Source organism: Cyanistes caeruleus, chromosome 16, assembly GCF_971803275.1.
Source record: "Cyanistes caeruleus chromosome 16, bCyaCae1.hap1.1, whole genome shotgun sequence".
NCBI classification, from domain to species: Eukaryota; Metazoa; Chordata; class Aves; order Passeriformes; family Paridae; genus Cyanistes; species Cyanistes caeruleus.
Window position 1 is genome coordinate 12,506,591 of NC_141716.1, and position 27,765 is coordinate 12,534,355.

The window sequence follows — 27,765 nt, forward strand, 5'->3', positions numbered from 1 at the left end:
TTCCTCTGGGGAAGGTGGAAAGCATTGTCCCTGTTGTATGTGTGTATCAGAATGATTCACTTGAAGCAGGGTGAGCAGCAGCCCAGAGCAGCTGGGGCTGCCCCTGGATCCCTGGCAGTGCCCAAGGCCAGGCTGGACAGGGCTTGGAGCACCCTGGGATAGTGGAAGGTGTCCCTGGCTGTGGCAGGGGTGGCACTTCAAGGTCCCTTCCAACCCAAACCATTCTGGGAATCTGTGAAAATACAGACTGGGCTGAAGGGTCTCATCCCTGCTTTTCCCTTGGAATACTTTCAGGACAGAGAGAGGGGCTGTAGTGCAGGTGGAGAAGCCAGGACATGGCATTTGTAGTGGGATCCAAGGGAAGCACAACCCTGGGAGGGACAGGGAAGTGTTTGGTGTTTGAGCTGCACATTTGGGTCGGGGGAATTGGGAAGGAGATCCCTCCTTGGTGGCTGCTCAAGGCTCAGAGTCCACTGACACCGAGGATCTGTGTTTGTACTCTGGGAGCAGGGTGAACACTCACAGAGCACTTGGAAAAGCTGGGCCAGAGAGGCTGAGGTGAGGTGGACAAACCAAGGATAAATAAACCTGAGGAGACTTCACCCCTGGGGCTGGAGAGCCTTTGTGTTGTGCAGCAGCTGGGGGGCTGTTCCCTCCAGGAATAATGGGAATCCAGAGCTCTGCCCAGTACTGCCCTCTGTCAGACTGATCTCCAGGAGCATAAATGGCTCTCCTGTGGGCCTGTCCTGCTCTTCTGGGACTGTCCTAAGACACGGACATTAAAGTTCAGTGCAGTGTTAAAGAGGCAGGGAATGGGGGGCTCCATCAGCCACTGGGGAGGAACATTGTTATTGACTTGCTTCCCTCTGGTGAGTTGTTAATGTGTGTGTGGGTTAGAAGGTGCTTGGTGCTGAGAGCTCTCTGGAGGGCCTTTGGCCTCACATGGAAGCAGGTGGGTACAGGAACGTGCCAGGGGGTCTCTCGGGATGCACTGAAGGGAATGTCCTCACTAAAATCCATCATCTGCAATTTGGTACTTGAAGCATTGGAGGGAAAGCACAGCTTCTCCAGAAAATGCCATCAGCTCCCTGTCTGCTCTGCCTGCAGGGAAGTGTCCCCTGGAGCAACACACAGGACGTGGCATTTCCTTAGCAGTGAGAGGTCGTGGCTGCCAGTGCCATAAATCAGGTGCCTTCCACATTCCCCCTTCCTGTGACATCTCACCCTCGGGACTTGGTCCTGCTCTGGGGCCAGCTGACCTGGGTTCAGTGCCAGCCCAGCCCTGCTGCAGCTCTCCCAGCAGCACATCCCAGCCCCCTGGCTCTGCCCAACTCTGTCTCACCCAAGTCTGGTTCCAGCTGCTCCCAGTTTTCCTGCAGGGTCCCAGTGCTGGGCTGTCCTGCAGGGCTGGTGGTGCCACGGTGGGTGGCTGTGGGATGTGCTGTGCCCCAGCTGGAGTCTCCAGCTCTGCAGGGAGGCTGAAGGACAGAACTGGTGGCCTGGAGGTCACAGCCTGGGCTAAGCTGCTTGTGCTTCTCTCTTCCTGCTCTCCGTACCTCGGACCTGCCCCCTCTGCTAAACCCCCCCAAGGAATCCCACTGGGCACTCTGGTGATGCTGCAGCTCCTCCGTGCCCAGGCACAACCCCAGTGCCACATCCTGGGGTGCTGGGGACACCTCTGTCACTCTGGGCTGCTGCTGCCAGGTAAGGGCTTGACAGCTCAGGACATCCAAAGAGCAGAGGGGGCTGGGGGCCCCCTTGGCTGCACTGGGGCTGCCTGGCTGTGGGGTCTCCAGGGTGGTTCCATCCCCCACAGCTCCCCTGGGATGCACTCGCCATCCCTGTTGGGTTACTGTGGTAACGTGGCTCCAGCTGCAGAGATGCCAACACCAGTGGCAACTCTCTAATCCCTTTGCAGATGTGTGTTGAAATCTCATTCCTTTCATTAAAAGCACTCTGAAGGCCCCGAATGCAGCGTGTTTATGGAATTAGTCTGTAAGGATGAGTTTATTCCCACTCAGGAGATGTAACACCACTAATTGAGAGAACAGGTTAATCCCTTTACTAGGGCTCTGCTGAGAGGACCCTAAGGTTAATATTTCAATGTGAGCCCAGCACTCCCTCCCTCCCCTGCTCATTATTTTTATCATTATTTTGGTTCTTCTGACAAAATTGCACTGCCCATCTGGAAAGTTCTTGCCCTTCTAAATCCTGCTTGCTGTTCAGCCCTGTGGCAAAGAAAAGAGCTCTCAATTTTCAAACATCAAGGTCCATTAAATCAAAGTGATGCTTTCCAAATCTTGTGGCTCTCGGTGGCCCAGCCCCATTCTTCCCTCTCTCCCTCCCTCTCCTGGCTCCATGCCTTCAGCTCAGCTGGACATCTCCCAGTCTGCTCAGCTGGCAGTGTTCTGAGGCCGTGTTTTAGGGCATTATCAGAGGTTTCCCTTTCCTTGTCTGTGCTAAGGGAACTTGGTGACCTCCCCTGTGTCACCTCAGAGCTGTGGCCCAGAGCTTCCCTCGCTGGCTGTCCCTTGGGAGTGAGGGAGGGCTTGATCCAGCTGGGGCTGGCTCATGTCACCTCCTGCTGTCCTTGGGGTTCTCCTGCCCTCTGCTGAACTGTTCCCCTGCTCCTGGCCCCATCCTGCTCTGTAACAGGCTCCGTGTGTGATGGGAGGAGGTTCAGGAGGGGTTTGGTCAGCAGGAAACAGGGACATGACGTGCAGGGCTTGGGGAGATCTTCCCCATTCACAGTGAGTTTTCCAAAACTTCTGCAGCTCCTGGGACTCCCCTGTGGGGCATTAGGGCCGAAATGGCTTTGGGATGAGATAGAACTGAGGCTTCTAGGGCTTTCTAGGGTGCTGGGCTGGCAGCACCCTGGTGTCAGGATCCCAAATGTCCCAGGCACCAGTGGGGTTTACACTGGGCTGTCCAGCAGAGACCCACCCTAAAAGCTTGTCCTGCTGCCCTGCCTTGGCCCATCACCTCTGCTGTGCTTGGAGAATCCTCAGATTTGTTTGGGAAGGGACCTTAAATCCCATCCCATTCCACCCCCTGCCATGGCAGGGACACCTCCCACTGTCCCAGGCTGCTCCAAGCCCCGTCCAACCTGGCCTTGGGCACTGCCAGGGATCCAGGGGCAGCCCCAGCTGCTCTGGGCACCCTGTGCCAGGGCCTCACACCCTCCCAGGAAGGATTCCTGCCCAGTATCCCCTCCCCGGGCCAGCTCAGCCTCTGCAGGGACACAAACACCGCCCCAAGCCAGGCTGGAGCACCGGACGGTCCCTGCAATTTCCCATTCCAACACTTGGAGGCAAAACAGGACAGACAGACGTGGGACACCGGGATGTCTCCCTGCTCTGGTGCCACAGCAGAGGCTCCTGCCCTCCCTTCCCCTGAGATCGGGGGTCACTGGCCACAGCTCCTGGGCACAAGCCACTTGTCCTGAATGCAGGGCCTGGCCCGGGCAGCTCTGCCCAGGGGGCCCAAGGTGCTGGGGCACAGGTGACACTGCTGAGGCCGCTGTGACAAGGCCACCCACACCCTAAATAACAGCGGCTCACCACCAGCATCCTGCTTCTCTGGAAAACCATCTCCCAACAAACCACTTTGTGTCTCTCTCCTGAGCACCACCAAACCTCTGCAAATTCGAGACCAATATTTCCCTGCTCTCACGGGGTCACTGCCTGCTGCCTTTTAATAAAAACATTTTCCCCGCTTTAATGTTCAGCTCCCTTTTCCCCGAGAGAAATCCCAGCCCCTGAACGGCTCCAGTCCCCGTTTCCAGTCACTCAGCTGTTTTCCTGGGCACCCAGAGCCTGCACCAAGCCTCAAGGAACCTTCTCCTGGCCCAGCCCCTCCGGCTGAGGCTGCTGGTGCCGCCGGGATTTGGGGATGCTGTGGGTGCCCAGGTGCGCATCCAGAGCCAGTGCAGTTGGTCCCCAGGATATTTTGGGAGAACACAGCGGAGAAAAAGCTTATCCGAGAGGGATTTGCCAGCAGAGGGCAATGCCGGGATGAGTTTCCCTCCCTGCGCAGTTCAGGGTGTTGAAACAGCTCCAGCGTGGGAGGAGGAAGGTGACAGATACTGGGATTGCAGCCCCCGAAAGTGCCTCAGTCCTGGCCGGGGGGGACCTGCCCATCCCATCCCATCCCTGTCCCTGTCCCCGCGGGGAGGGCTGGAGGTGACACCGGGAGCTGCCACCCTCCTGTCACGGGCAGCGGGGTTGGGGTACCCCAAACCAAGCTGGGGCAGATCCTGGCTGATGCTGAGTGTTGGGACAGCTCACACAGATCAAGGCTGGGGCTTTCTGCCTAGGGCTGGGTTTGCCAGTGCCAGGTTAACGGTTGGATTCGGTGATTTTGGGGGTCTTTCCCAACCTAAGGAATTCTGTGATCCCCAGTGCCAGAATCCCTGGGGTCAGGCACGGCCTCTCCTGGCTCTTGTCCTCACTTGTGCCAGGGATGGTGTGGTAACAGCTCCACCTGACCAGCAATGACACAGAGATAAAATGCAAAACACTCCTTTTTATTGCAACAGGGAGCAGCTCTGCCTGGCATGTAAGTTAAAATACAAAATTAAAGTTAAAATACAAAGAAGGAGAAAAAGGAAAAGAGCATTTTTAGTTGTTGGTGATGCCTCAGTAGCCACCTCCATGGGTTGTCACAGCACTTCCTAATCCAATATCTGACATCATTCTTCAGCCTCATTCAGTTCAGTTTCACCTCAATCCTGAGCAAATATTGACAAATCTCACATAATCCCACGAGCAATCCTGGAGAACTTCCTTTTGTTTGCAGGGAGCTCGGCACCTCCAAATCCCCTGGCCAGGAGCCAAGGGACACGAGCACAGACTTCAATTGCAAGAGCAAAAGGACGAGGGCAGAGGGGCTGTGTGTGCGTGTGGTTTGCTGGGAGGGCTTGTGGGGACCAGGGATGCTCTCCCCACATGTCTGCCCACAACAGGGTGGCTGTGGGGGTATCCCCTGTGCCCAGGGACTCACTCCAGTGCCCCGGTCCAGCTGCAAAACCCTCCGGGACACATTTGCTATCAGAGAATGTGACAAATCTTCCCTCACCCACCTCTTCCATTCCTCACCTGACACAATTCTCCCCTGTCAAACCATCCCTGAGCAAGGCCAGGAGGTCCTAACTCAGCTCCTCAGCACCAGGGCTCACGTTATTGCTTGGAAAGTTTGGGGTGTTTTTATTTTACCAATCCGCCAAGCCACAATTCCAGCTCAGGGAGAGCGATGGAAGCGTCGGGATAAAGAACGAGGGAGCGCTGCAGCTTCTCCTGGACACGTGCTGACAGGGTTCCCACTACTTCTGTGTGGCCAGCGAGGAGCTGGGGGCTGTTCCTGCTGGGGCTCTGGGGTTTGGTGACACTGTGGGCATCAACTGGCTCCAATCTCTTGCCTTGAACAAGAACCAAAGGTTTTGGCTTAGGCAGGGTGAAGGCCTCCTCTGTTTTCTGCTTATCCTCATGGATGTCATGGATGCTCAGTGCTTTACAGAACCATGGAATCACAGGATGCTTTGGGTTGGAAAAGACCTTCAAGGTTATCTCATCCCAACCAAGCTGATGGCTGGCACCAGTTGGTGCCGAGCCGGTGTCTGGTTCAGCCAAGCTCAGGGCAAAGCAGCATCCAGGCTCTGCTACTCAACCCTGGGGCTCCAGATGCACCAGGAATGGCTGAGTCCTTCCTTGGGACTCTCTGTACCTCAAAGGCTGCACCCAATGGGCAGAGCTGGGCTAGCATCGAACCTTGCAGGTGAAACCCCAACACCCGACTGGGAAGCACCTGGTGTGGTTCTGCTCCACGGGAGTCTGGAGTCTGCTGGGTGCACGGCACAGCCAGGATCCTCGGGATCTCACGGCAAAGAGGGTCCCCAGGGTGTCACAGCATCACTGCAAGGAAAGGGACATTCTTTCCTGGGGTGGCTGCTTGGTGTCACCAACTGCCTTGCTTCCCGTGCAGGAGAGGATTTGCAACTCCTCCGTTCTGCTCCAGTACATCTCACCACAGCAAAGGTGACCGTGGTGGAGCTGCTCTCACATCCGTGTGCCTCAGGGGAACTGCAGAGGGGCAGGGCCTGCCCCAGCCTCAACTCCACCAGGCCCAGCCAGTGCTGCTCATTTGTCAGCACCATGAGTGCTCCAGTGGCCCCTCTCCATCAAAAAATGTGCTCCTCATGCAGCCAGGCAACAGAACTTCTCTCAGATGGCACCCACAGCACCTTCACTCTGCCCAAATCCTCCTGCAGGGTGCGCCTGGGGGATGTGTGCCAATGGATGTGTGGAGCTGGGATTAATGGATGGATGGATGGATGATGGATGGATGGATGGATGGATGGATGGATGGATGGATGGAGGATGGATGGATGGATGATGGATGGATGGATGATGGATGGATGGATGGATGGGTGGATGGATGATGGATGGATGGATGGATGGATGATGGATGGATGGATGGATGGATGGATGATGGATGGATGATGGATAGATGGATGATGGATGGATGGATGGATGGATGGATGGATGGATGGATGGAGGATGGATGGATGGATGATGGATGGATGGATGGATGGATGATGGATGGATGGATGGATGGGTGGATGGATGATGGATGGATGGATGGATGGATGATGGATGGATGGATGGATGGATGGATGGATGATGGATGGATGGATGGATGGATGGATGGATGATGGATGGATGATGGATAGATGGATGATGGATGGATGGATGGATGATGGATGGATGGATGATGGATGATGGATGGATGGATGGATGGATGGATGATGGATGGATGGACGGATGGATGGATGGAGGATGGATGGATGGATGGATGATGGATGGATGGATGATGGATGGATGGATGGATGGATGGATGGATGGATGATGGATGGATGGATGGATGGATGGATGGGTGGATGGATGATGGATGGATGGATGGATGGATGATGGATGGATGGATGGATGGATGGATGATGGATGGATGGATGGATGGATGGATGGATGATGGATGGATGATGGATAGATGGATGATGGATGGATGATGGATGGATGGATGGATGGATGGATGGATGGATGGATGGATGAGGGATGGATGGATGATGGATGGATGGATGGATGGATGACGGATGGATGGATGGATGGATGGATGGATGGATGATGGATGATGGATGGATGGATGATGGATGATGGATGGATGGATGGATGGATGATGGATGGATGGATGATGGATGGATGGATGGATGGATGGATGGATGGATGGATGATGGATGATGGATGGATGGATGATGGATGATGGATGGATGGATGGATGGATGGATGGATGGATGGATGGATGGATGATGGATGGATGATGGATGATGGATGGATGATGGATGGATGGATGGATGGATGGATGGATGGATGGATGGATGATGGATGGATGGATGGATAGATGGATGATGGATGGATGGATGGATGATGGATGGATGGATGATGGATGGATGGATGGATGGATGGATGATGGATGGATGGATGGATGGATGGATGGATGATGGATGGATGGATGGATGATGGATGGATGCATGATGGATGGATGGATGATGGATGGATGGATGATGGATGGATGGATGGATGATGGATGGATGATGGATGGATGATGGATGGATGGATGAGGGATGGATGGATGATGGATGGATGGATGGATGATGGATGGATGGATGGATGGATGGATGGATGGATGAGGGATGGATGGATGATGGATGGATGATGGATGGATGGATGGATGGATGGATGGATGATGGATGGATGGATGGATGGATGGATGTGCAGTTGGCAGGAGGATGGCAGTGGAAAGCAAAGGCGGTGTCAATCGACTGGTTAAGGACTTCATCAAGTCAGTGACCTGTTGGTGGCACCTGGCAGTTCATTTTTAGTAGCAGAACCGCAGTGCTCAGCCCCAAATTCACAAATTCAGAACTCAGTAAGCAGCTGTGGGAAAAAAAGCTCAGTTTGATTCACATCTCTGTCTTCCCTGCATCCCATCCATGCTCCATGTACTTCACCTATGCCATGCCCCAGTCCTGATGGAGGGATAACTCTTCCAGGTAGCATTAAATCCTAACCTGGAACCCACATCAGCCTGTTCCATGCTCAAACACTGGGGACAAGTGGCATCTATACAGTTTACGTATCATCTATACATTCTACATAGTTTAATCCTTCATTCCTGCTAATCTTGCCGATCCCTGCTCAATCAATTCTATTTCTCCACCCTTCACCCCTCCCATCCCTGATCCACAATCCGTGGTGGTCTCAGCATGGGCACAAACACTGACCCTGCAGCTGAGGCTTCATCTCCAGATGTTCACTCTCAGTTTAAGGTCTCATTTAAATCTTCTCCTTAAATTCCTTTAAAAGCTTCCCTCAATCTGTCTGTGACCTTCTCCCACCTATTGGGGTGTCACCCACTGCTCCTACACCCCACAAACCCTCCCATCCCACAGGTGATGTTCTCTTCTAACAAGGTCCAAAAAACCAGTAAAAAACAGTACTGAGGGAGTACTTTGGAATTTATTTATGGAGGCAGCTCTGTATTTAACACCCAGCAGCCTGGTGGAGATGGGCTGTGTTATTGCATGGTTATAGAAACATGGAGAGGAGCTGCTGTGGAGATGTAAGGGTGATACCAGCCTGGGAGAGGAAAGCCATAAGGACTCTTGGAGGAAGGCGGCTTCTGGGAAAGGAGCAGCAGCAATGATGAGATGAGGGAGCCTGGGAGGCCTCACAGCAGCTGAGGAGGACTTGGAGGAGCCCAAAAGAAAGGTGGGGACAGAGTATTCAGCAGGACCTGTGGGGAGAGGAGAAGAGAGCACAGCTGAAAACAGAGGGAGGGCAATTTAGGTTCCGTCAGAGGAAGATGATTTTTCCAGCGTGGCTGGAAAAGTGAGACCTTGGCACAAACTGTGGATGCCCTGTCCCTGGGAACATTCAGCATCAGGCTGGACGGGATCCTGAGCAACCTGGTCTGTTGGGAGGTTGCTCAAGATGGAACGGGAGTGGAGTGGCTCCAGGAGTTCCGTGCAGGGGCAGCTCTGGCTGTGCCGGCCGGGCCCTTTGTGCCCCGTGGGTGCCGCAGGTGCTGCGGGGTCGCTGGGAGAGCTGTGCCGGCTGCCACAGAGCCCCGGCGGGAGGCGATGCCGGCACGGCCGGGGCTGCGGGACCGCGGCGCTGCCCCCGCAGGGCCCGGGGCTCCCGCAGCAGCCGAGGCCGCTCCGCAGCAAGCCCGTGGCCCAACAGGTGCCCGGAGCCGGCCAGCCCTTCCCGGGCGGCTTCTCCCCGAGCATCCCCGGGGCTCTGGCGGAGCTGCGGGGGCTCGGCCCGGCCCGGCCGGAGGCTCCGGGGCTGCGGCAGCGCCGGCCCCGCCCGCCCCGCGCTGCCCCGCGGCCCTCCCGAGCGGCCCCGCACGGGCTCCGCTCCGCCAGAGCCCGGGGAGCTCCCGGTGCCTCCTGCGCTCCGGCCGCTGCTCCACAGCCGCTGCTCGCCCCGCGGATCCAGCCCGGACAGCCCCCAGCACTCGGCACAGCTTCCACAGCGGGCTTGCAGCTTCGTTAATGAGAGTTTACAAAAATATCAAATTAAAAAAAATAGATACATATTATATATGTTATGATATATATTTATTATATATAATATAATATAATAAATAAAATAAATATAATATAATATAATATAATATAATATAATATAATATAATATAATATAATATAATATAATATAATATAATATAATATAATATAATATAACATAACATAACATAACATAACATAATATAATATAATATAATATAATATAATATAATATAATATAATATAATATAAATATTTATTGTATATTTATTATATATTTATATATAATATATATTTATTAATATATGACATATTTATTATATATGAGTGTTATAAATACTTTAATGAGTTAACGAATGGTGTTGAGCTGGGAGTTGAAGGCTGTTCACTTGTGATTGGGATGTTGGGGATCCTGAGAAGGGATGGAAACAGTTGGAAGTTGATGAGATGTCGGCTGGCGAAGGAGTCAATAAAGCAAAGAACATTCTGGAAGACAGGCTCCCAGAGGATGGCGGACACAGCAAGGACAGCTATTGGTGGAGAGAAGGACCAATCATTGGACGCGCTGAGGGAATGATTGGCCCAGGATGCACCATGGGAAGGGCCAATGAGAGCCCCGAACACGAACCAATGGGGGAGCGGATTGGAAATGGACCAATGGTGGCTGGAGAGCACTTATAAAAGAGACTGCGGAACGGGGGTGGGGAGCTCGTCCTGCTTGGGCTGTCTGTGCAGGGTTCGGGCTAGATTGGCTCCCGGTTCTGTTGGTGTACTTCTTTTCTCATCAAATAAAGGATTTGGCCTCTTGTTTTTACCATCTCACAAGAGTCCAGACCTTATTTTTGATACAGGGACAGTCAAAAGTCCTGGAGAGAGGCTGCCCTGTTCCACACCGAGACAGGGTCTCTCACAGCCCCAGAAAACAAAAAGTCTTTCTCCTTTTCCCTTGAATGGGAGATAAAGTCAAAAGCCAAGGGATTCTGCTCACCTCCCTCTTTGCCTGGCCTGCTCCTGTGCTCCCAACACCACGCTCTGCGTGCTGCAGAGCTGCACTTTCCCCACAAGCTGCCCAGAGCACCACGATGGGGCAGCAATTTGTTCAGCTTCCCTTTCCTGAAACAGAACCATCTCCTGCCTTTCCCATCCCAGAACAATTCAATCTCTGCCTCTTCCAAAGCTCATTTCCTGATTAAAAATGTTGGCCAGGATTTCCTCCACCAGAAACATCCTCACGGGCCTGGAAGAGATACCAGGGACATCATTACACCCTCTACAAACACTCCACAGGCAACCAGGATTACCAGCCTCCCCTGCACTGCTCCTGTTGTCCCCTCTCTCCAAACCTTTGGGAAGCACACAGCTCCCAGGCATTTGCAATCTCAAGGCCAGTGCCTTCCATGGGTTGTTGGACCCCCCATAGCTGATACCCCTCTTGTTCCCAGGGAAGATGTTGAGTGCCAGACAAAGCCACAAGTTGCTGAGGTCACTGGAGCACCTTCCTTGTGGGGAAAGGCTGAGAAAGTTGGGGCTGTTGAGGCTGGAGAAGGTTGTGTGGAGACCTCCCAGCACCTTCCCAGTCTGTGAAAGGGCTACAGGGAAGTGGGAGAGGGATCTTTGTCAGGAACTGCAGTGACAGGACAAGGGGGAAAGGGATCAAACTGAGAGAGAGTAGGTTCAGATTTGATGATGGGAGGAAATTGTTTCCTGTGAGGCTGCTGGGCCCTGGCACAGGCTGTGAATGCCCCGTCCCTGGGAACATTCAAGGCCAGCTTTGGTGGGGCCTGAGCAACCTGGTCTGGTGGGAGGTTGCTTAGGTTGGAATGAGATGATCTTTAGGACCCTTCCAAGTGAAATCATTCAAGGGTTTGATCATTCTACGATCCCTATCCACCACTGCAGAGCAGCCCTGGAATTCTGGTGGTATCAGATGGCATTCATAATTCAGAGTGCTCCAGATGGCACTGCCAGCAGCTGGAAATGAGCACAGCATGCCCTTCACCTGCTACCAGTGCTCATTTGTCACCTGCTCCCTGATGTGCCCATCAGTCCTGAGCTGTTCCTGCCTTCTGGAATTTTCCTGCTGTCTGGACTGAAGCACAAATCCCAGCAGGATGTGCACTCCTGTCCCAGTGAAGGCACAGTGCCATTCCAGGGAGGGGGCACCCCCTGACTGCCCAGGCAGGCTGGAGCTCTGTGGGGATGGTGTGGGACAGGGATCCCACCGTGAGATCGGGCTGCCTCACAGAGTCTGACAGAGATCAAGAAGAAATAGAAGTAGTTATGTTGGTAGATGATGAAGAAATGATGGAGGTGGATGTTGAAGAGTTTGTTGAGGAGCTGGAGGTTGATATGGAGGATGACACTGCGGAGATGGAAATGGCGAACAAGTCGAGGAGGAGCCCATGATCCTGGGATGAAGACCGAGCCCAGCACAGGACAGGCAGGTGCTGGCCATGCCCTGCCCACAGGCAGAGTGGGTCCCCTGCTGCCAGGCTGGGGCTGGGCTGGGTGGCCCCGCTCAGGGACACGGTGCTGCCCAGGGGGTCCCTGGATTGTGGTGGCACAAGCACCACCCCTGTCCTGCCCTGCACTTGTTTTGTCCCACGCAAGCCCCGTGCCAGCGCCTGGGGCCTGGCTCCCACCCCAGCTGGGCTCAGTGCTGGTGGCAGAGTCCCACTGTGCCAGTGTGTGCCAGCCTGGGGGCACAGGGAAGAGCCCTCAGGGCTGGGCTGGAGGGGCCATGATGCCTCCTCTCTTTCAGGAATAACAGGGATGTATTCTGTATTCAGATACTTGAATTATCAGGTTCTTCTATAAATATGTATATTAGATTCCAGGTGTTCTATAGGGCCCTTATACTGTAAATATATTTTTGAAGTTGCTGATTTTATATATGTCTTTTATTCTGTAAATGTGTTCGTTATGTTACTGTTTTTAGATAGATCTTTAATTATTTTTATAGATTGTTGTTGTTACAAAAATTCTTATATTGTACATACTTTCCATAATTTATTATTGTTTCTGCTCTTCTGTAAATAAATTGTCCTTGTTTGTCACAGGCTGTCTGTCTTTGCATTTGCTTTGGGCACAGGCAGCATTTGCACAGCTGTGGTTTCCCCTTGCCCTGGGTTCCTGAGGCTGGAGGTCCCTGGGGGTGCTGGCACAGCCACCCTGGGGCTGGGGTCCCCGTGCACAGGGGGGAACCACTGGTGGCGCTCCCGGCACTGGGCACCGCTCGTGTTCCTGGGCTGCTGCAGAGCGGTGTCCCCAAGAGCAAAGCTGTCACCAGCAGAGAGGGGGCTCTGACAGGAGCAGCCCCTGCAGCAATGCAAAGCAGGCAGGAAACCTTCTGCCACCCTTCCTGCTGCAGCCACAGGTTTGAGCTGTTCCTAAAGATCCTGTTGGGCTGTCTGAGACACTTGGGCCAAGGCATTGCTTCCAAGCTGGGCCACTTTGGCCGGGCTGGGTGGAGCCCCAGGGCAGGGGGCAGCGTGTGCAACGGCCCTTGGTGACACGGTGCAGCATGGTAACCGTGGAATGGAACGGGACAGGGTGTCCAAGAGCCCTTTGTGACATGGGGTGACATTAGTGTTGGTGGTGACACAGCCACACCACAGTGCCTGGTGCACGTGACAGGGCAGGACGGGACAGAGTGGTGCTGTGAGGAGCCCCCGCACGGCGCACTCATTCCTTGCTGACCCAGAGCCTTTCTGAGGCGTTACTCCTGCAGGTCACCTCGAGGCCAGACCACAGCACTCGGTGACCTGCGGCCTTCCCGAGGCTTCACTTCTGGTGAGGTGAAGCACCACACTTCTCAGGTGTGCTCGAGCCCAGACCGTGGCATTTCCTCACCACGGTCCTTGACGACGAGTCTCCTGTCCTTGTGGCACGAGCCCCTGAGACCCAAGTGCAGGACTGGCTGTCCTGCAGCCTTGCCAAGACTTCACTCCTGCAGGTGCCTTCCAGGCACAGCTGCAGGACTTGCCAACTCAGACCTTTTCTGAGCCACCTCTGCTGCGAGTAGCCATGAATCCAGGCAGTGATGTTGAGCAGAGACCTCCAAGTGTCCCCAAGCTGACCTGGGGGAAGGAGGAGAAAGAAGGCCCTGGGACTGCCCCAGCACAGCAGCCTGGAGAGCTGGAGCAATTCCAGCCACCGCAGCAGGGTGAGCGGCAGACCTGGGCCTGCAGCCAGCTTGGCCTCGTCCCATCCCATCCCATCCCATCCCATCCCATCCCATCCCATCCCATCCCATCCCATCCCATCCCATCCCATCCCATCCCATCCCCTGGGGACACGCCCATGGACAGGACAGAAGTGGGGCTGGGGCAGACACCCTGGAGCTGTACTCTGTGCCCTGGGGCATCCCGGGGCTGTCCCTGCCTGGGGAGTGCAGGGCTGGGCTGTGTTCTCCGGCCTCTCCCGCAGCCCCTCAGCTCAAGCTGCGCTCGCTCTTTGCCAGGAGCAGCCATGGAGCGCACTCGAGAGCAGGAACGCAGCCGTGGCCTCTTCCGCGCAACAGCGCAGGTACCTGCAGCCATCCCCCCCTGGGCTGGGCCTGCTGTCCCTGCTCAGCCCAGCACCACGCTTGGAGCACTCCATGCAATGTCCCTCATTTCTTGCCCTTCTGCTGCAGATGATTTGCAAATTCATGAAGAGAATTCGGGAGGAAGAGACCAGTGCCATAGGCACTGTGGTCAGAGCATACTCTCCCATCTTCAAAACCAAGACCAGTGCTGCCCTGCTGGACATGCTTGTGGAGGAGGGTCCTTCCAGTCCAAAGCAAGTAAGCAGCCTGTGGCCTGGCTTCGATCCTCCCAGGATTTGCTTGGCCACGCCAGCTGCTCACTGCGAGCCTTTGAGGCCGCGGCAGTGCGGTGGGAAGGGAAGCACTTCTCTGGGAAGCTGGGCACATTACTCCTGCTGGCAGCTTTCCAAGTTTCCCTGTGCCTTCTCCAGGTGCTCCCCATGGTGAGGTTCATCCACCAGTGGCTCAAGGCTAATGAGTTTCCTGAGTACAATCTGTACAGGCCCCTTCTGGATCTGACAGAGGCACAGCCTGCTGACGTGGTGATGGCTCTCCTGCGTGTGGCCCCATGGTGTGACAGGTACAGGGCCCACGTGCCCAGAGGGCTCAGGGCATCCCCCTGCACAGCCTGGCCCAGGTGTCTGACAAACAGAGGATTCCAGGGCCCTGTGGCTCCTCCCTTTGTCAGCCCTGGCACAGCAGCCCCCGAGCCTGCTGCCCTCAGGGGCCAGTCCCCACAGGGCTGGGCTGCCACAGAGGGGCAGTGGGCAGAGGCAGGGCTGGCAGCCAGCTCAGCTCCCTGCTGCTGCCCAGGCCACGGGGATGTGTCCCAGACCCCCCTGACACAGAACTCTGTCCCCACAGAGCTGCTACCACCATGTGGAAGAGCATCATGTGCTCGTGCAGGGCTGCAGAGCCGGCCATGCTGATACTCCTGGATGTGCTGGGCACCTGGCCAGAGCTCAGCATGTGCACCTCCGACGGGGACCACACGGCTGTCCTGGCCCTGGCTGTGAGTTTCTGCAGCTGACCTTTGCTCACCCCAAGGTCACCTCTCCCTCAGGTCTCCATCCTCCCTCCTCCCATGGCATCTCCCTGCCTCAGGCACTGGGCTCCAACCTGGCCTAGGAGCAGCTCCAGGGCCACCAGGCCGGCTGCTGTCCCTACATCTCCACTGGCCTCTCCCTGCCACGCTCGGGCCCTGCCACATGGACACCTGGGCACTGAGCACTGACTCAGGCTGCTCTGTCCTTCGCAGGCAACTGTGGTGATATGGAAGATACTCCAGCTGCCCTGTGTCCCACATGCAGTGACAGTGTATTTCCCCCGTCTCTTGGTGCATCTGCTCTTGCAAGTGCTCTTCAGCACATTGGATCTGCCAGAGAAGGTCGATACTTTCTGGAAGAGATGCCAGCAGCAACACGGCCTTGCCATCAGCCCCAACAGGTGCTCCATGCCAGTCCTCCTGTCCCTGCCATGTCCCCAGGGCAGCAGCCCGTGCTCCCAGCATCACCTGGGCTTTGCTGTGCACACAGGTTTGCAGTGCAGACCCTGAAGGCCCTGCTCTGCCGACTGCACTATGAGGATGTGGTGGCGGCAGTGGAAGACGAGTGTGGCTGGGACACGCTGCTGTGTGCTGGCACGCACCACTGTGCTGTGGGTGTGCTGGCCAGGTGAGCTGCCCCCAAACAGCGTTTGTGCCCCGTGCCTGGGGTGCCCCACACAGTCCCCGTGGTCAGGGGCCAGAGGGCCTTGTCACCAAGGGATGGCCAAGGACACTGCACAAGCCAGGGAGAGGAGGGTGCCCAAGAGCAGCTTGGCCCCCAAAGGGCCCGGGTCCCCTTGCAGGGTGGTGGAGAAGGGCCAAGCTCCTCCTGGGAGTCAGTCCATGGAGAGGTTTGTCCCGCTGGCTCAGGGTCTTGGTTCCTTTTTCCTCCCGTCAGAGCAATGCGTCACGTGTCCCTACCCTTGTGTTCTGCGATTGCGTTCTACCTGCTCGGGCTGCTCAGCAAAGACACGGCACGCGGGGATTTGGCCGCCATGGCGTTCCTTGTGGAGGTGAGCCTGAAGGGCAGCGCTGTCTCGCTGAGCTGTCTCCCAGCTCTCTGCCCTCTCGGTGCCGCAGCCGCCCGGGACGGTGCCCACGCCCTGTGCTGCTGCCTGGGCCCAGCCCTGTGCGCTGCTGCCCCATCACCGGCCTGTGCCCTTCAGATGTTGGAGTGCCTGGACTCGAGTGAATACCGTGACAGCGTCCTGGAGATCGCATCAAACAAACTGCAGAGCGAGTGCAGGGAGAGGCGTCGCTTGGCACTCAGAGGCCTTGTGGTGCTCGGCAAGAATTCCTCCATGGTGAGAAGGGGGCAGCGGCTGCCGGCGTGGGGCTGGGGAAGGCAGTGGCTTGCGCTTGGCTGGCCTTTGGGCACTGAGGCAGCTGCTGCCAGCTCTCCTGCCTCCTGCCTCTTGCCTCCTGCCCCAGGCCTTTGGCACAGGCCTTTGGCCTCTGGGCCCTGTGGCAGCAGGGTGGCATTTCACACACTTGTGTTCCACACAGGCCAAAAGAATGTGGGGCCTGCATGAAAGGCTCGTGGAGCTCCTGGGGGAAAACGACAGCCATGTGCTTGGGATGAGCATCGCTCTCCTCAGCCGTTTGTTCCTCTACAATGGTGGCCCGATAACCATCCCCCTCGGCCTGCAGCTGGCTGAGGCGCTCCTGCCGCTCTTTGACAATGTAAGGCTCTGTGTCTCCAGCCATGGCTGCTGCCTGGGCACTGTGCCCTGGGCATTTGCAGGCCTGTGCCCAGGTGGGCCTGAAGCAGCTGATGCTGAGGTCTTTATTTCTTCCTTTTGTACAGGACGATAGCCAGGTGCAGCTGTGCTCCATGTTCATCTTTCGAGAGATGATGGATTTTCTACCAAAGGAGGGAAAAAAGGCCCTGAAGTCCCACGTGCAGCAGAGCCTGCTCCCACTCTCCTTGCACTGCCATGACGAGAACCAGCGCGTGGTTGATGTGAGGACTCGGCAGCTGCCGTGGCTCCCTGGCAGGGCGCTCGGCTGCCTCCTGCTCTGCTGCCTCGCAGGCTGCAGCTCCCTCCCGGTCTTGGCCCAGGGACGTGGGTCCTGTGCCCTGGGCTGTGGTGCCATCTCTGGGTCTCTGCTGCTCTCCAGGCCTCCCGGGAAACGCTGCTCTGTTCCGCCCGATTCCTGAAGAGGAAGGATCTCCAGAAGATGCTGCGGGTGGATCAGACCTGGAGGTTCGGCGAGGGCTTGGTAAGGGCGGGCTGGAAGCCTCAGCCCCAGGCTGGAGAAGCTCAGTGTGTGCGGCTGGCAGCTGTGCCCTGCCCAGTGCCGCACCCAGGGCCGCCAGCCTGTGCCCCACACGCTGCTCCCTTCCCTGGGCCCCGCGGGCTCTACTCCAGCCCCCTGTGGCCCCGAGCCGTGTGCCCATGGAGCCCCGGCACCGCTGCTCTGTCGGGCAGGGCAGCAGCGCGGCTCCCCGGGCAGCCCCCGGCCCTCTGCCCCCTCCAGAGCCCGGCGCCAGCGGCTGCTGCCCGGTGCCTCAGGGCTGGGCGGGCACGGGAGGCCGGGGCTGGCCGCAGGCAGCAGTGCCCGGCCGAGGGGCAGAGCCCGCACCAACCCTTCCCTCCCGCCGCTCTCTGCAGCTGGCACAGGACAGGAGCCGAGCGGCTGAGCACCTGCACAGGGCCCTGCTCTACCTGGACAGCCCGCAGGAGTCCCTGCGAGCGGCGGCCATCAGGTTCATTGGTGAGCCACGAACCGGGCTGGGCTCCCTCCCTGCCCCGCCGCAGCTCGGCCCCAGCCCCGGCTGCTGCCCCGGCCCTGGAGCCCCGGCTGCCCTCGGGGCTGCTGCTGCCGGCCTCTGGCAGCCGGGCCCTTGGGCTGAGTCAGGATGCGGCAAGGGCCGGGGCTGAGCCCTGCCGGGGCAGGAGGCCGTGTGGCCCCAGGGCTGGCAGCGCCGCTGGCAGGGAGCTGTGCTGCTGGGACCCTGACAGGCTCTGTGTTCCCAGGGATGGCCGGGCAGCACCTCCGGGGGAACAAACGAGAGCTCCAGAGCATCTGTCAGGGTGAGTGAGGGCAGCGGGCTGCCAGCCCCGGCTGCCAAGGGGAGCTGCAATCCCTGCCCCGGCTGCCCAGGGCTCTGCTCCCTGTGCGGACCAGGCCTGGTGTGGCCAGGGCACACACAGAGATTTCAGGGGCACGAGTGCCAATAGTGTCCAGTGGCTTTGGGCTGATCCCTTTGGTCCCTGCTCCCTCCTGGCCATGGCCAGAGCCACCTGGGTTGGCCCTTGCACGGGGCTCTCCTCAGGTCCGCGCAGATCCAGATCTGACCGTGCCTCTGTTCCTCTCTCTTGCAGCCCTTGATGACAAGGCACAGGACATCAGCCCTGCCATCAGAAGTCTGGCTCTGGAAACAGCCTTTGTCCTCCGGGCAGCTCCAGGCTCCATCTTGCAGAATTGGCGAGATGGATTCCGCAGGGCACGCAAGAACCGCCCTTGTCTGTGGGCCCGTGGCTGGCTGTGCTGCTGGAGCTCTGAGGAGAGCTGAATTGAGAGGCTCTCTGTCTGCCGGGGCCATCTGAGCCGGGCAGGATTTTTCTTTAGGATGTTTTTTTTATTCCTTCTTTGTTGTTCTTTATAGTATAGAAATATAGAATTAGAAATATATAGAATATAGGTATAGAATTATATATAGAAATATAGAATGTGTTCTCATACCCAGTGTCTCAGGTGCTTTCTCTGGTGTCCAGTGTGCGCAGGGCATAGGGGGAGAGGGGAAAAGGGTGCTTGTGCTCAGCAAGCCGCCCAGGCGTGCAGTGGGGAAGGGAAAATGGCCAGAAGGCCCTCGGCCTTGGGTGGTTCTGCTGAAGCCTTAACGCTGCCCACAGAGGAGCTGGGCAGGGGCTGGAGCTGTGGGGATCGCTGTGATTGTGGTGCCTGGAGATGGGCACGAGGCTTCTCCCAGCCAGGAAGCGCCGTCTGTGTCCTGCAGCCCGTGGGTTGCTGGCGGGATTGCTGAGGGCTCTGAGGCTCTCTCAATCCGGCTCCTCTGGAGCTCCATCGGGGCTGCGCCGCTGCCGGGCAGGTTGGCCGGGCTGGGGGAGAGCAGAGGGGCCGGGGTGGTGGAAGCCCTGAGGAAATTGGGTGTCAGAGGCCACGAGCAGCCCCCAGGCAGTTGCCTTGTTCCTGTCACCCGCTGCTCTGGTGCTTCCCCTGAGAGACTGCCATGCCTGCAGCAGAAGCCCTCGAGGCTGGGCCTCAGCAGCCCCGAGGTGCCCAGGCTGGGCTGGCTGGCGACAAGGAGGGCAAGGAGGCCCTGGCAGGGCACAGCCACTGGGTGCTGCCAGGGCAGCGGGCAGAGGCAGGGCTGGCGGCCAGCCCGGGCCCCCGCACCTGCCCAGGCCACGGTGCTGAGACCGAGGCTCCCCTGACACAGAGCTCTGTGTCTGCACAGCTTCTGCCTCCATGGGGAGGGTGGTGATGTCTCCTCGAGCAGCGCTGCTGAGTCGCTGCTGCTGAAGCGGCTCTGGACAGAGCAGAAACGGCACCAGAGCGTGCACAGGAACAGCCCTCAGGGCTGGGCTGGAGTGGCCAAGATGCCTCCTTCTCTTGCAGGAATAACAGAGATGATGGACACAGTCCCTTCAGTATATATGTTCTATAGGCTGTAGTTAGGTTCTTTATTGCAATTGCTATAGAGGTCCTTTCATTGTAAATACATTTTATAGATTGTTGCTATGAAGATTCTTATAACATAAATACATTCTGTAGTTCATTGTTGGTGGCGGTGCTGTTGTGTAAATAAATTGTCCTTGTTTGTCACAGGCTGTCTTTGCATTTGCTTTGGGCACAGGCAGCATTTGCACAGCTGTGGTTTCCCCTTGCCCTGGGTTCCTGAGGCTGGAGGTCCCTGGGGGTGCTGGCACAGCCACCCTGGGGCTGGGGTCCCCGTGCACAGGGGGGAACCACTGGTGGCGCTCCCGGCACTGGGCACCGCTCGTGTTCCTGGGCTGCTGCAGAGCGGTGTCCCCAAGAGCAAAGCTGTCACCAGCAGAGAGGGGGCTCTGACAGGAGCAGCCCCTGCAGCAATGCAAAGCAGGCAGGAAACCTTCTGCCACCCTTCCTGCTGCAGCCACAGGTTTGAGCTGTTCCTAAAGATCCTGTTGGGCTGTCTGAGACACTTGGGCCAAGGCATTGCTTCCAAGCTGGGCCACTTTGGCCGGGCTGGGTGGAGCCCCAGGGCAGGGGGCAGCGTGTGCAACGGCCCTTGGTGACACGGTGCAGCATGGTAACCGTGGAATGGAACGGGACAGGGTGTCCAAGGGCCCTTTGTGACATGGGGTGACATTAGTGTTGGCGGTGACACAGCCACACCACAGTGCCTGGTGCACGTGACAGGGCAGGACGGGACAGAGTGGTGCTGTGAGGAGCCCCCGCACGGCGCACTCATTCCTTGCTGACCCAGAGCCTTTCTGAGGCGTTACTCCTGCAGGTCACCTCGAGGCCAGACCACAGCACTCGGTGACCTGCAGCCTTCCCGAGGCTTCACTTCTGGTGAGGTGAAGCACCACACTTCTCAGGTGTGCTCGAGCCCAGACCGTGGCATTTCCTCACCGCGGTCCTTGACGACGAGTCTCCTGTCCTTGTGGCACGAGCCCCTGAGACCCAAGTGCAGGACTGGCTGTCCTGCAGCCTTGCCAAGACTTCACTCCTGCAGGTGCCTTCCAGGCACAGCTGCAGGACTTGCCAACTAAGACCTTTTCTGAGCCACCTCTGCTGCGAGTAGCCATGAATCCAGGCAGTGATGTTGAGCAGAGACCTCCGAGTGTCCCCAAGCTGACCTGGGTGAAGGAGGAGAAAGAAGGCCCTGGGACTGCCCCAGCACAGCAGCCTGGAGAGCTGGAGCAATTTCAGCCACCTCAGGAGGGTGAGCGGCAGACCTGGGCCTGCAGCCAGCTTGGCCTCGTCCCATCCCATCCCATCCCATCCCATCCCATCCCATCCCATCCCATCCCATCCCATCCCATCCCATCCCATCCCATCCCCTGGGGACACGCCCATGGACAGGACAGAAGTGGGGCTGGGGCAGACACCCTGGAGCTGTACTCTGTGCCCTGGGGCATCCCGGGGCTGTCCCTGCCTGGGGAGTGCAGGGCTGGGCTGTGTTCTCCGGCCTCTCCCGCAGCCCCTCAGCTCAAGCTGCGCTCGCTCTTTGCCAGGAGCAGCCATGGAGCGCACTCGAGAGCAGGAACGCAGCCGTGGCCTCTTCCGCGCAACAGCGCAGGTACCTGCAGCCATCCCCCCCTGGGCTGGGCCTGCTGTCCCTGCTCAGCCCAGCACCACGCTTGGAGCACTCCATGCAATGTCCCTCATTTCTTGCCCTTCTGCTGCAGATGATTTGCAAATTCATGAAGAGAATTCGGGAGGAAGAGACCAGTGCCATAGGCACTGTGGTCAGAGCATACTCTCCCATCTTCAAAACCAAGACCAGTGCTGCCCTGCTGGACATGCTTGTGGAGGAGGGTCCTTCCAGTCCAAAGCAAGTAAGCAGCCTGTGGCCTGGCTTCGATCCTCCCAGGATTTGCTTGGCCACGCCAGCTGCTCACTGCGAGCCTTTGAGGCCGCGGCAGTGCGGTGGGAAGGGAAGCACTTCTCTGGGAAGCTGGGCACATTACTCCTGCTGGCAGCTTTCCAAGTTTCCCTGTGCCTTCTCCAGGTGCTCCCCATGGTGAGGTTCATCCACCAGTGGCTCAAGGCTAATGAGTTTCCTGAGTACAATCTGTACAGGCCCCTTCTGGATCTGACAGAGGCACAGCCTGCTGACGTGGTGATGGCTCTCCTGCGTGTGGCCCCATGGTGTGACAGGTACAGGGCCCACGTGCCCAGAGGGCTCAGGGCATCCCCCTGCACAGCCTGGCCCAGGTGTCTGACAAACAGAGGATTCCAGGGCCCTGTGGCTCCTCCCTTTGTCAGCCCTGGCACAGCAGCCCCCGAGCCTGCTGCCCTCAGGGGCCAGTCCCCACAGGGCTGGGCTGCCACAGAGGGGCAGTGGGCAGAGGCAGGGCTGGCAGCCAGCTCAGCTCCCTGCTGCTGCCCAGGCCACAGTGATGTGTCCCAGACCCCCCTGACACAGAACTCTGTCCCCACAGAGCTGCTACCACCATGTGGAAGAGCATCATGTGCTCGTGCAGGGCTGCAGAGCCGGCCATGCTGATACTCCTGGATGTGCTGGGCACCTGGCCAGAGCTCAGCATGTGCACCTCCGACGGGGACCACACGGCTGTCCTGGCCCTGGCTGTGAGTTTCTGCAGCTGACCTTTGCTCACCCCAAGGTCACCTCTCCCTCAGGTCTCCATCCTCCCTCCTCCCATGGCATCTCCCTGCCTCAGGCACTGGGCTCCAACCTGGCCTAGGAGCAGCTCCAGGGCCACCAGGCCGGCTGCTGTCCCTACATCTCCACTGGCCTCTCCCTGCCACGCTCGGGCCCTGCCACATGGACACCTGGGCACTGAGCACTGACTCAGGCTGCTCTGTCCTTCGCAGGCAACTGTGGTGATATGGAAGATACTCCAGCTGCCCTGTGTCCCACATGCAGTGACAGTGTATTTCCCCCGTCTCTTGGTGCATCTGCTCTTGCAAGTGCTCTTCAGCACATTGGATCTGCCAGAGAAGGTCGATACTTTCTGGAAGAGATGCCAGCAGCAACACGGCCTTGCCATCAGCCCCAACAGGTGCTCCATGCCAGTCCTCCTGTCCCTGCCATGTCCCCAGGGCAGCAGCCCGTGCTCCCAGCATCACCTGGGCTTTGCTGTGCACACAGGTTTGCAGTGCAGACCCTGAAGGCCCTGCTCTGCCGACTGCACTATGAGGATGTGGTGGCGGCAGTGGAAGACGAGTGTGGCTGGGACACGCTGCTGTGTGCTGGCACGCACCACTGTGCTGTGGGTGTGCTGGCCAGGTGAGCTGCCCCCAAACAGCGTTTGTGCCCCGTGCCTGGGGTGCCCCACACAGTCCCCGTGGTCAGGGGCCAGAGGGCCTTGTCACCAAGGGATGGCCAAGGACACTGCACAAGCCAGGGAGAGGAGGGTGCCCAAGAGCAGCTTGGCCCCCAAAGGGCCCGGGTCCCCTTGCAGGGTGGTGGAGAAGGGCCAAGCTCCTCCTGGGAGTCAGTCCATGGAGAGGTTTGTCCCGCTGGCTCAGGGTCTTGGTTCCTTTTTCCTCCCGTCAGAGCAATGCGTCACGTGTCCCTACCCTTGTGTTCTGCGATTGCGTTCTACCTGCTCGGGCTGCTCAGCAAAGACACGGCACGCGGGGATTTGGCCGCCATGGCGTTCCTTGTGGAGGTGAGCCTGAAGGGCAGCGCTGTCTCGCTGAGCTGTCTCCCAGCTCTCTGCCCTCTCGGTGCCGCAGCCGCCCGGGACGGTGCCCACGCCCTGTGCTGCTGCCTGGGCCCAGCCCTGTGCGCTGCTGCCCCATCACCGGCCTGTGCCCTTCAGATGTTGGAGTGCCTGGACTCGAGTGAATACCGTGACAGAGTCCTGGAGATCGCATCAAACAAACTGCAGAGCGAGTGCAGGGAGAGGCGTCGCTTGGCACTCAGAGGCCTTGTGGTGCTCGGCAAGAATTCCTCCATGGTGAGAAGGGGGCAGCGGCTGCCGGCGTGGGGCTGGGGAAGGCAGTGGCTTGCGCTTGGCTGGCCTTTGGGCACTGAGGCAGCTGCTGCCAGCTCTCCTGCCTCCTGCCTCTTGCCTCCTGCCCCAGGCCTTTGGCACAGGCCTTTGGCCTCTGGGCCCTGTGGCAGCAGGGTGGCATTTCACACACTTGTGTTCCACACAGGCCAAAAGAATGTGGGGCCTGCATGAAAGGCTCGTGGAGCTCCTGGGGGAAAACGACAGCCATGTGCTTGGGATGAGCATCGCTCTCCTCAGCCGTTTGTTCCTCTACAATGGTGGCCCGATAACCATCCCCCTGGGCCTGCAGCTGGCTGAGGCGCTCCTGCCGCTCTTTGACAATGTAAGGCTCTGTGTCTCCAGCCATGGCTGCTGCCTGGGCACTGTGCCCTGGGCATTTGCAGGCCTGTGCCCAGGTGGGCCTGAAGCAGCTGATGCTGAGGTCTTTATTTCTTCCTTTCGTACAGGACGATAGCCAGGTGCAGCTGTGCTCCATGTTCATCTTTCGAGAGATGATGGATTTTCTACCAAAGGAGGGAAAAAAGGCCCTGAAGTCCCACGTGCAGCAGAGCCTGCTCCCACTCTCCTTGCACTGCCACAACGAGAACCAGCGCGTGGTTGATGTGAGGACTCGGCAGCTGCCGTGGCTCCCTGGCAGGGCACTCGGCTGCCTCCTGCTCTGCTGCCTCGCAGGCTGCAGCTCCCTCCTGGTCTTGGCCCAGGGACGTGGGTCCTGTGCCCTGGGCTGTGGTGCCATCTCTGGGTCTCTGCTGCTCTCCAGGCCTCCCGGGAAACGCTGCTCTGTTCCGCCCGATTCCTGAAGAGGAAGGATCTCCAGAAGATGCTGCGGGTGGATCAGACCTGGAGGTTCGGCGAGGGCCTGGTAAGGGCGGGCTGGAAGCCCCAGCCCCAGGCTGGAGAAGCTCAGTGTGTGCGGCTGGCAGCTGTGCCCTGCCCAGTGCCGCACCCAGGGCCGCCAGCCTGTGCCCCACACGCTGCTCCCTTCCCTGGGCCCCGCGGGCTCTACTCCAGCCCCCTGTGGCCCCGAGCCGTGTGCCCATGGAGCCCCGGCACCGCTGCTCTGTCGGGCAGGGCAGCACCGCGGCTCCCCGGGCAGCAGCCGGCCCTCTGCCCCCTCCAGAGCCCGGCGCCAGCGGCTGCTGCCCGGTGCCTCAGGGCTGGGCGGGCACGGGAGGCCGGGGCTGGCCGCAGGCAGCAGTGCCCGGCCGAGGGGCAGAGCCCGCACCAACCCTTCCCTCCCGCCGCTCTCTGCAGCTGGCACAGGACAGGAGCCGAGCGGCTGAGCACCTGCACCGGGCCCTGCTGTACCTGGACAGCCCGCAGGAGCCCCTGCGAGCGGCGGCCATCAGGTTCATTGGTGAGCCACGAACCGGGCTGGGCTCCCTCCCTGCCCCGCCACAGCTCGGCCCCAGCCCCGGCTGCTGCCCCGGCCCTGGAGCCCCGGCTGCCCTCGGGGCTGCTGCTGCCGGCCTCTGGCAGCCGGGCCCTTGGGCTGAGTCAGGATGCGGCAAGGGCCGGGGCTGAGCCCTGCCGGGGCAGGAGGCCGTGTGGCCCCAGGGCTGGCAGCGCCGCTGGCAGGGAGCTGTGCTGCTGGGACCCTGACAGGCTCTGTGTTCTCAGGGATGGCCGGGCAGCACCTCCGGGGGAACAAACGAGAGCTCCAGAGCATCTGTCAGGGTGAGTGAGGGCAGCGGGCTGCCAGCCCCGGCTGCCAAGGGGAGCTGCAATCCCTGCCCCGGCTGCCCAGGGCTCTGCTCCCTGTGCGGACCAGGCCTGGTGTGGCCAGGGCACACACAGAGATTTCAGGGGCACGAGTGCCAATAGTGTCCAGTGGCTTTGGGCTGATCCCTTTGGTCCCTGCTCCCTCCTGGCCATGGCCAGAGCCACCTGGGTTGGCCCTTGCACAGGGCTCTCCTCGGGTCCCCACAGATCCAGATCTGACCGTGCCTCTGTTCCTCTCTCTTGCAGCCCTTGATGACAAGGCACAGGACATCAGCCCTGCCATCAGAAGTCTGGCTCTGGAAACAGCCTTTGTCCTCCGGGCAGCTCCAGGCTCCATCTGGCAGAGGTGGCAAGATGGATTCCGCAGGGCACGCAAGAACCGCCCTTGTCTGTGGGCCCGTGGCTGGCTGTGCTGCTGGAGCTCTGAGGAGAGCTGAATTGAGAGGCTCTCTGTCTGCCGGGGCCATCTGAGCCGGGCAGGATTTTTCTTTTGGTTTTTTTTTTTTTCCTTCTTTGTTGTTCTTTATAGTATAGAAATATAGAATTAGAAATATATAGAATATAGGTATAGAATTATATATAGAAATATAGAATGTGTTCTCATACCCAGTGTCTCAGGTGCTTTCTCTGGTGTCCAGTGTGCGCAGGGCATAGGGGGAGAGGGGAAAAGGGTGCTTGTGCTCAGCAAGCCGCCCAGGCGTGCAGTGGGGAAGGGAAAATGGCCAGAAGGCCCTCGGCCTTGGGTGGTTCTGCTGAAGCCTTAACGCTGCCCACAGAGGAGCTGGGCAGGGGCTGGAGCTGTGGGGATCGCTGTGATTGTGGTGCCTGGAGATGGGCACGAGGCTTCTCCCAGCCAGGAAGCACCGTCTGTGTCCTGCAGCCCGTGGGTTCCTGGCGGGATTGCTGAGGGCTCCGAGGCTCTCTCTATTCGGTTCCTCTGGAGCTCCCCAGAAGGGAGCCCTGGGGCCTCTGAGCCCGGGCTCAGGCTCCAGGAAGCCTTGGGGACAGTCTGGGCTGTGTGGGTACCCCAAGGTGCTGCAGGCTCGGCCTCAGCTGCAGGGTGCCAGCGTTGCACGGCTGCTGTGTCCCCATGGGCAGGGTTTGCTTTGGAGCCTGTGCTTGTGGTGGCACAGGGAGCTCCAAACTGAGCTGGGCACGGACCCACAGCCCAGCCCTGCCATCCTTGCAGCTGCTTTGGGCTGGGGGCCGGAGCAAGGGGAGCCCTGGGATCTGCCCCTGACAGATCCCTTCAGACTGCACAAGGAAATGCTGGTGCTGGTGGCAACCCTGCCCAGGGCAGGCTTGATTCCTTTCATTTTATCCCTCAACACCAGAGTGCATTTAGTTCCTCTCCAGGGATAACACAAAATTCCCTGCTGGTGCCCATGAAGCTGCAGCCCCTCCCGGGCTCACCCCTGCCCCAGCTCTGGGGTCCTGAGCACAGAAGGAGCTGGAGCTGTTGGAGGCAAGGCAGTGGAGGCCCCAGAGATGCCGCAGGCTGGAGCCCCTCTGCTCTGAGGAAAGGCTGAGAGAGCAGGGGCTGCTCAGCCAGGAGGAGAGAAGACCTTGAGGAGGCTTCACTGCGGCCTCCCTGGCTGGGGGCTGGACATGGGGGTGTTCCTGAACACTCATGAATCTCAGCCCAGCCCTCTCCTCAAGCAGAAAATAGAAAGAAAAAAATATTAAATGGACAAAGAAAAGGGGGAAGTGTGTTTATTTGTGTATCAAGAACTTGGGGTGAAAAAATTAGCCAGGTGTCCTCAGATCCTTTGTGTGATGCAATGGATAGGTACAATAAATCCAGTGGAATCCCAGTGTTTCCTTGGAGGCCAGCACTGAGGACAGCCAGCTGCCCCTGTTGGGGACACCAGCCCAGGAGGCTCCAGGGCTTTCTGGGATTTGGGAGCCTTTTTCCTCCAGCTTGTTTTCCTGCTGACAGGTGCACAGCTTCCAGGCCACTTCCACTCTCCCAGGCAAGGCATCATAATGCAAGCTGTGATAAAATGTCTCTGTCTTTCCTCACAGCTATAAACTAACCAAGGAAAGCCGTACTCCTGGTAAAAATCACTGGATCACTTTGGACTTCAGGCTTTAATTTTTACCAAGCTTTGATTTTCATCAGGATTTAACTTTACTCAGATCATCTGACTTTCAGGACATACATTAATCTTTCATTTTCATCAGA

At 58.2% G+C, this 27,765-nt stretch overlaps 2 protein-coding genes across 3 annotated transcripts; both read left to right on the top strand.

The window, feature by feature from the left end:
- The first annotated feature begins 12,696 nt into the window (after nt 1-12,696).
- On the top strand, nt 12,697-18,884 carry LOC147650203 (maestro heat-like repeat-containing protein family member 7). 2 transcript variants are annotated; one of them, XM_086853045.1, is made up of 15 exons: nt 12,697-13,787; nt 14,085-14,149; nt 14,259-14,408; nt 14,582-14,730; nt 15,015-15,162; nt 15,409-15,596; nt 15,686-15,823; nt 16,094-16,208; nt 16,362-16,499; nt 16,702-16,878; nt 17,003-17,158; nt 17,317-17,418; nt 17,811-17,913; nt 18,177-18,233; nt 18,525-18,884. In XM_086853045.1, the coding sequence occupies exons 1-15, from the start codon at nt 13,649-13,651 to the stop codon at nt 18,713-18,715; spliced, it is 2,016 nt and encodes a 671-aa protein (XP_086709171.1). In that variant the 5' UTR covers nt 12,697-13,648; the 3' UTR covers nt 18,716-18,884. The 2 variants fall into 2 exon arrangements, 1 of the variants encoding a protein (XP_086709171.1); XR_015277060.1 differs by having other exon boundaries at nt 13,198-13,787; nt 17,811-17,985; nt 18,036-18,233.
- Nucleotides 18,885-19,985: 1,101 nt separating this feature from the next.
- Nucleotides 19,986-26,185, top strand: LOC147650204 (maestro heat-like repeat-containing protein family member 7). Its single transcript, XM_086853046.1, has 15 exons — nt 19,986-21,094; nt 21,387-21,451; nt 21,561-21,710; nt 21,884-22,032; nt 22,317-22,464; nt 22,711-22,898; nt 22,988-23,125; nt 23,396-23,510; nt 23,664-23,801; nt 24,004-24,180; nt 24,305-24,460; nt 24,619-24,720; nt 25,113-25,215; nt 25,479-25,535; nt 25,827-26,185. The coding sequence occupies exons 1-15, from the start codon at nt 20,956-20,958 to the stop codon at nt 26,015-26,017; spliced, it is 2,016 nt and encodes a 671-aa protein (XP_086709172.1). The 5' UTR covers nt 19,986-20,955; the 3' UTR covers nt 26,018-26,185.
- Nucleotides 26,186-27,765: the final 1,580 nt, after the last annotated feature.

Coding starts and splice junctions, on each gene's coding strand:
- LOC147650203 (XM_086853045.1), top strand. CDS start 13,649: ATGAATCCAGGCAGTGATGTTGAGCAGAGACCTCCAAGTGTCCCCAAG. Junction 16,500..16,701: donor TCGGCAAGAATTCCTCCATG/GTGAGAAGGGGG, acceptor TGTTCCACACAG/GCCAAAAGAATGTGGGGCCT. Junction 18,234..18,524: donor GCTCCAGAGCATCTGTCAGG/GTGAGTGAGGGC, acceptor TCTCTCTTGCAG/CCCTTGATGACAAGGCACAG.
- LOC147650204 (XM_086853046.1), top strand. CDS start 20,956: ATGAATCCAGGCAGTGATGTTGAGCAGAGACCTCCGAGTGTCCCCAAG. Junction 21,711..21,883: donor GTCCTTCCAGTCCAAAGCAA/GTAAGCAGCCTG, acceptor TGCCTTCTCCAG/GTGCTCCCCATGGTGAGGTT. Junction 23,511..23,663: donor CCATGGCGTTCCTTGTGGAG/GTGAGCCTGAAG, acceptor TGTGCCCTTCAG/ATGTTGGAGTGCCTGGACTC.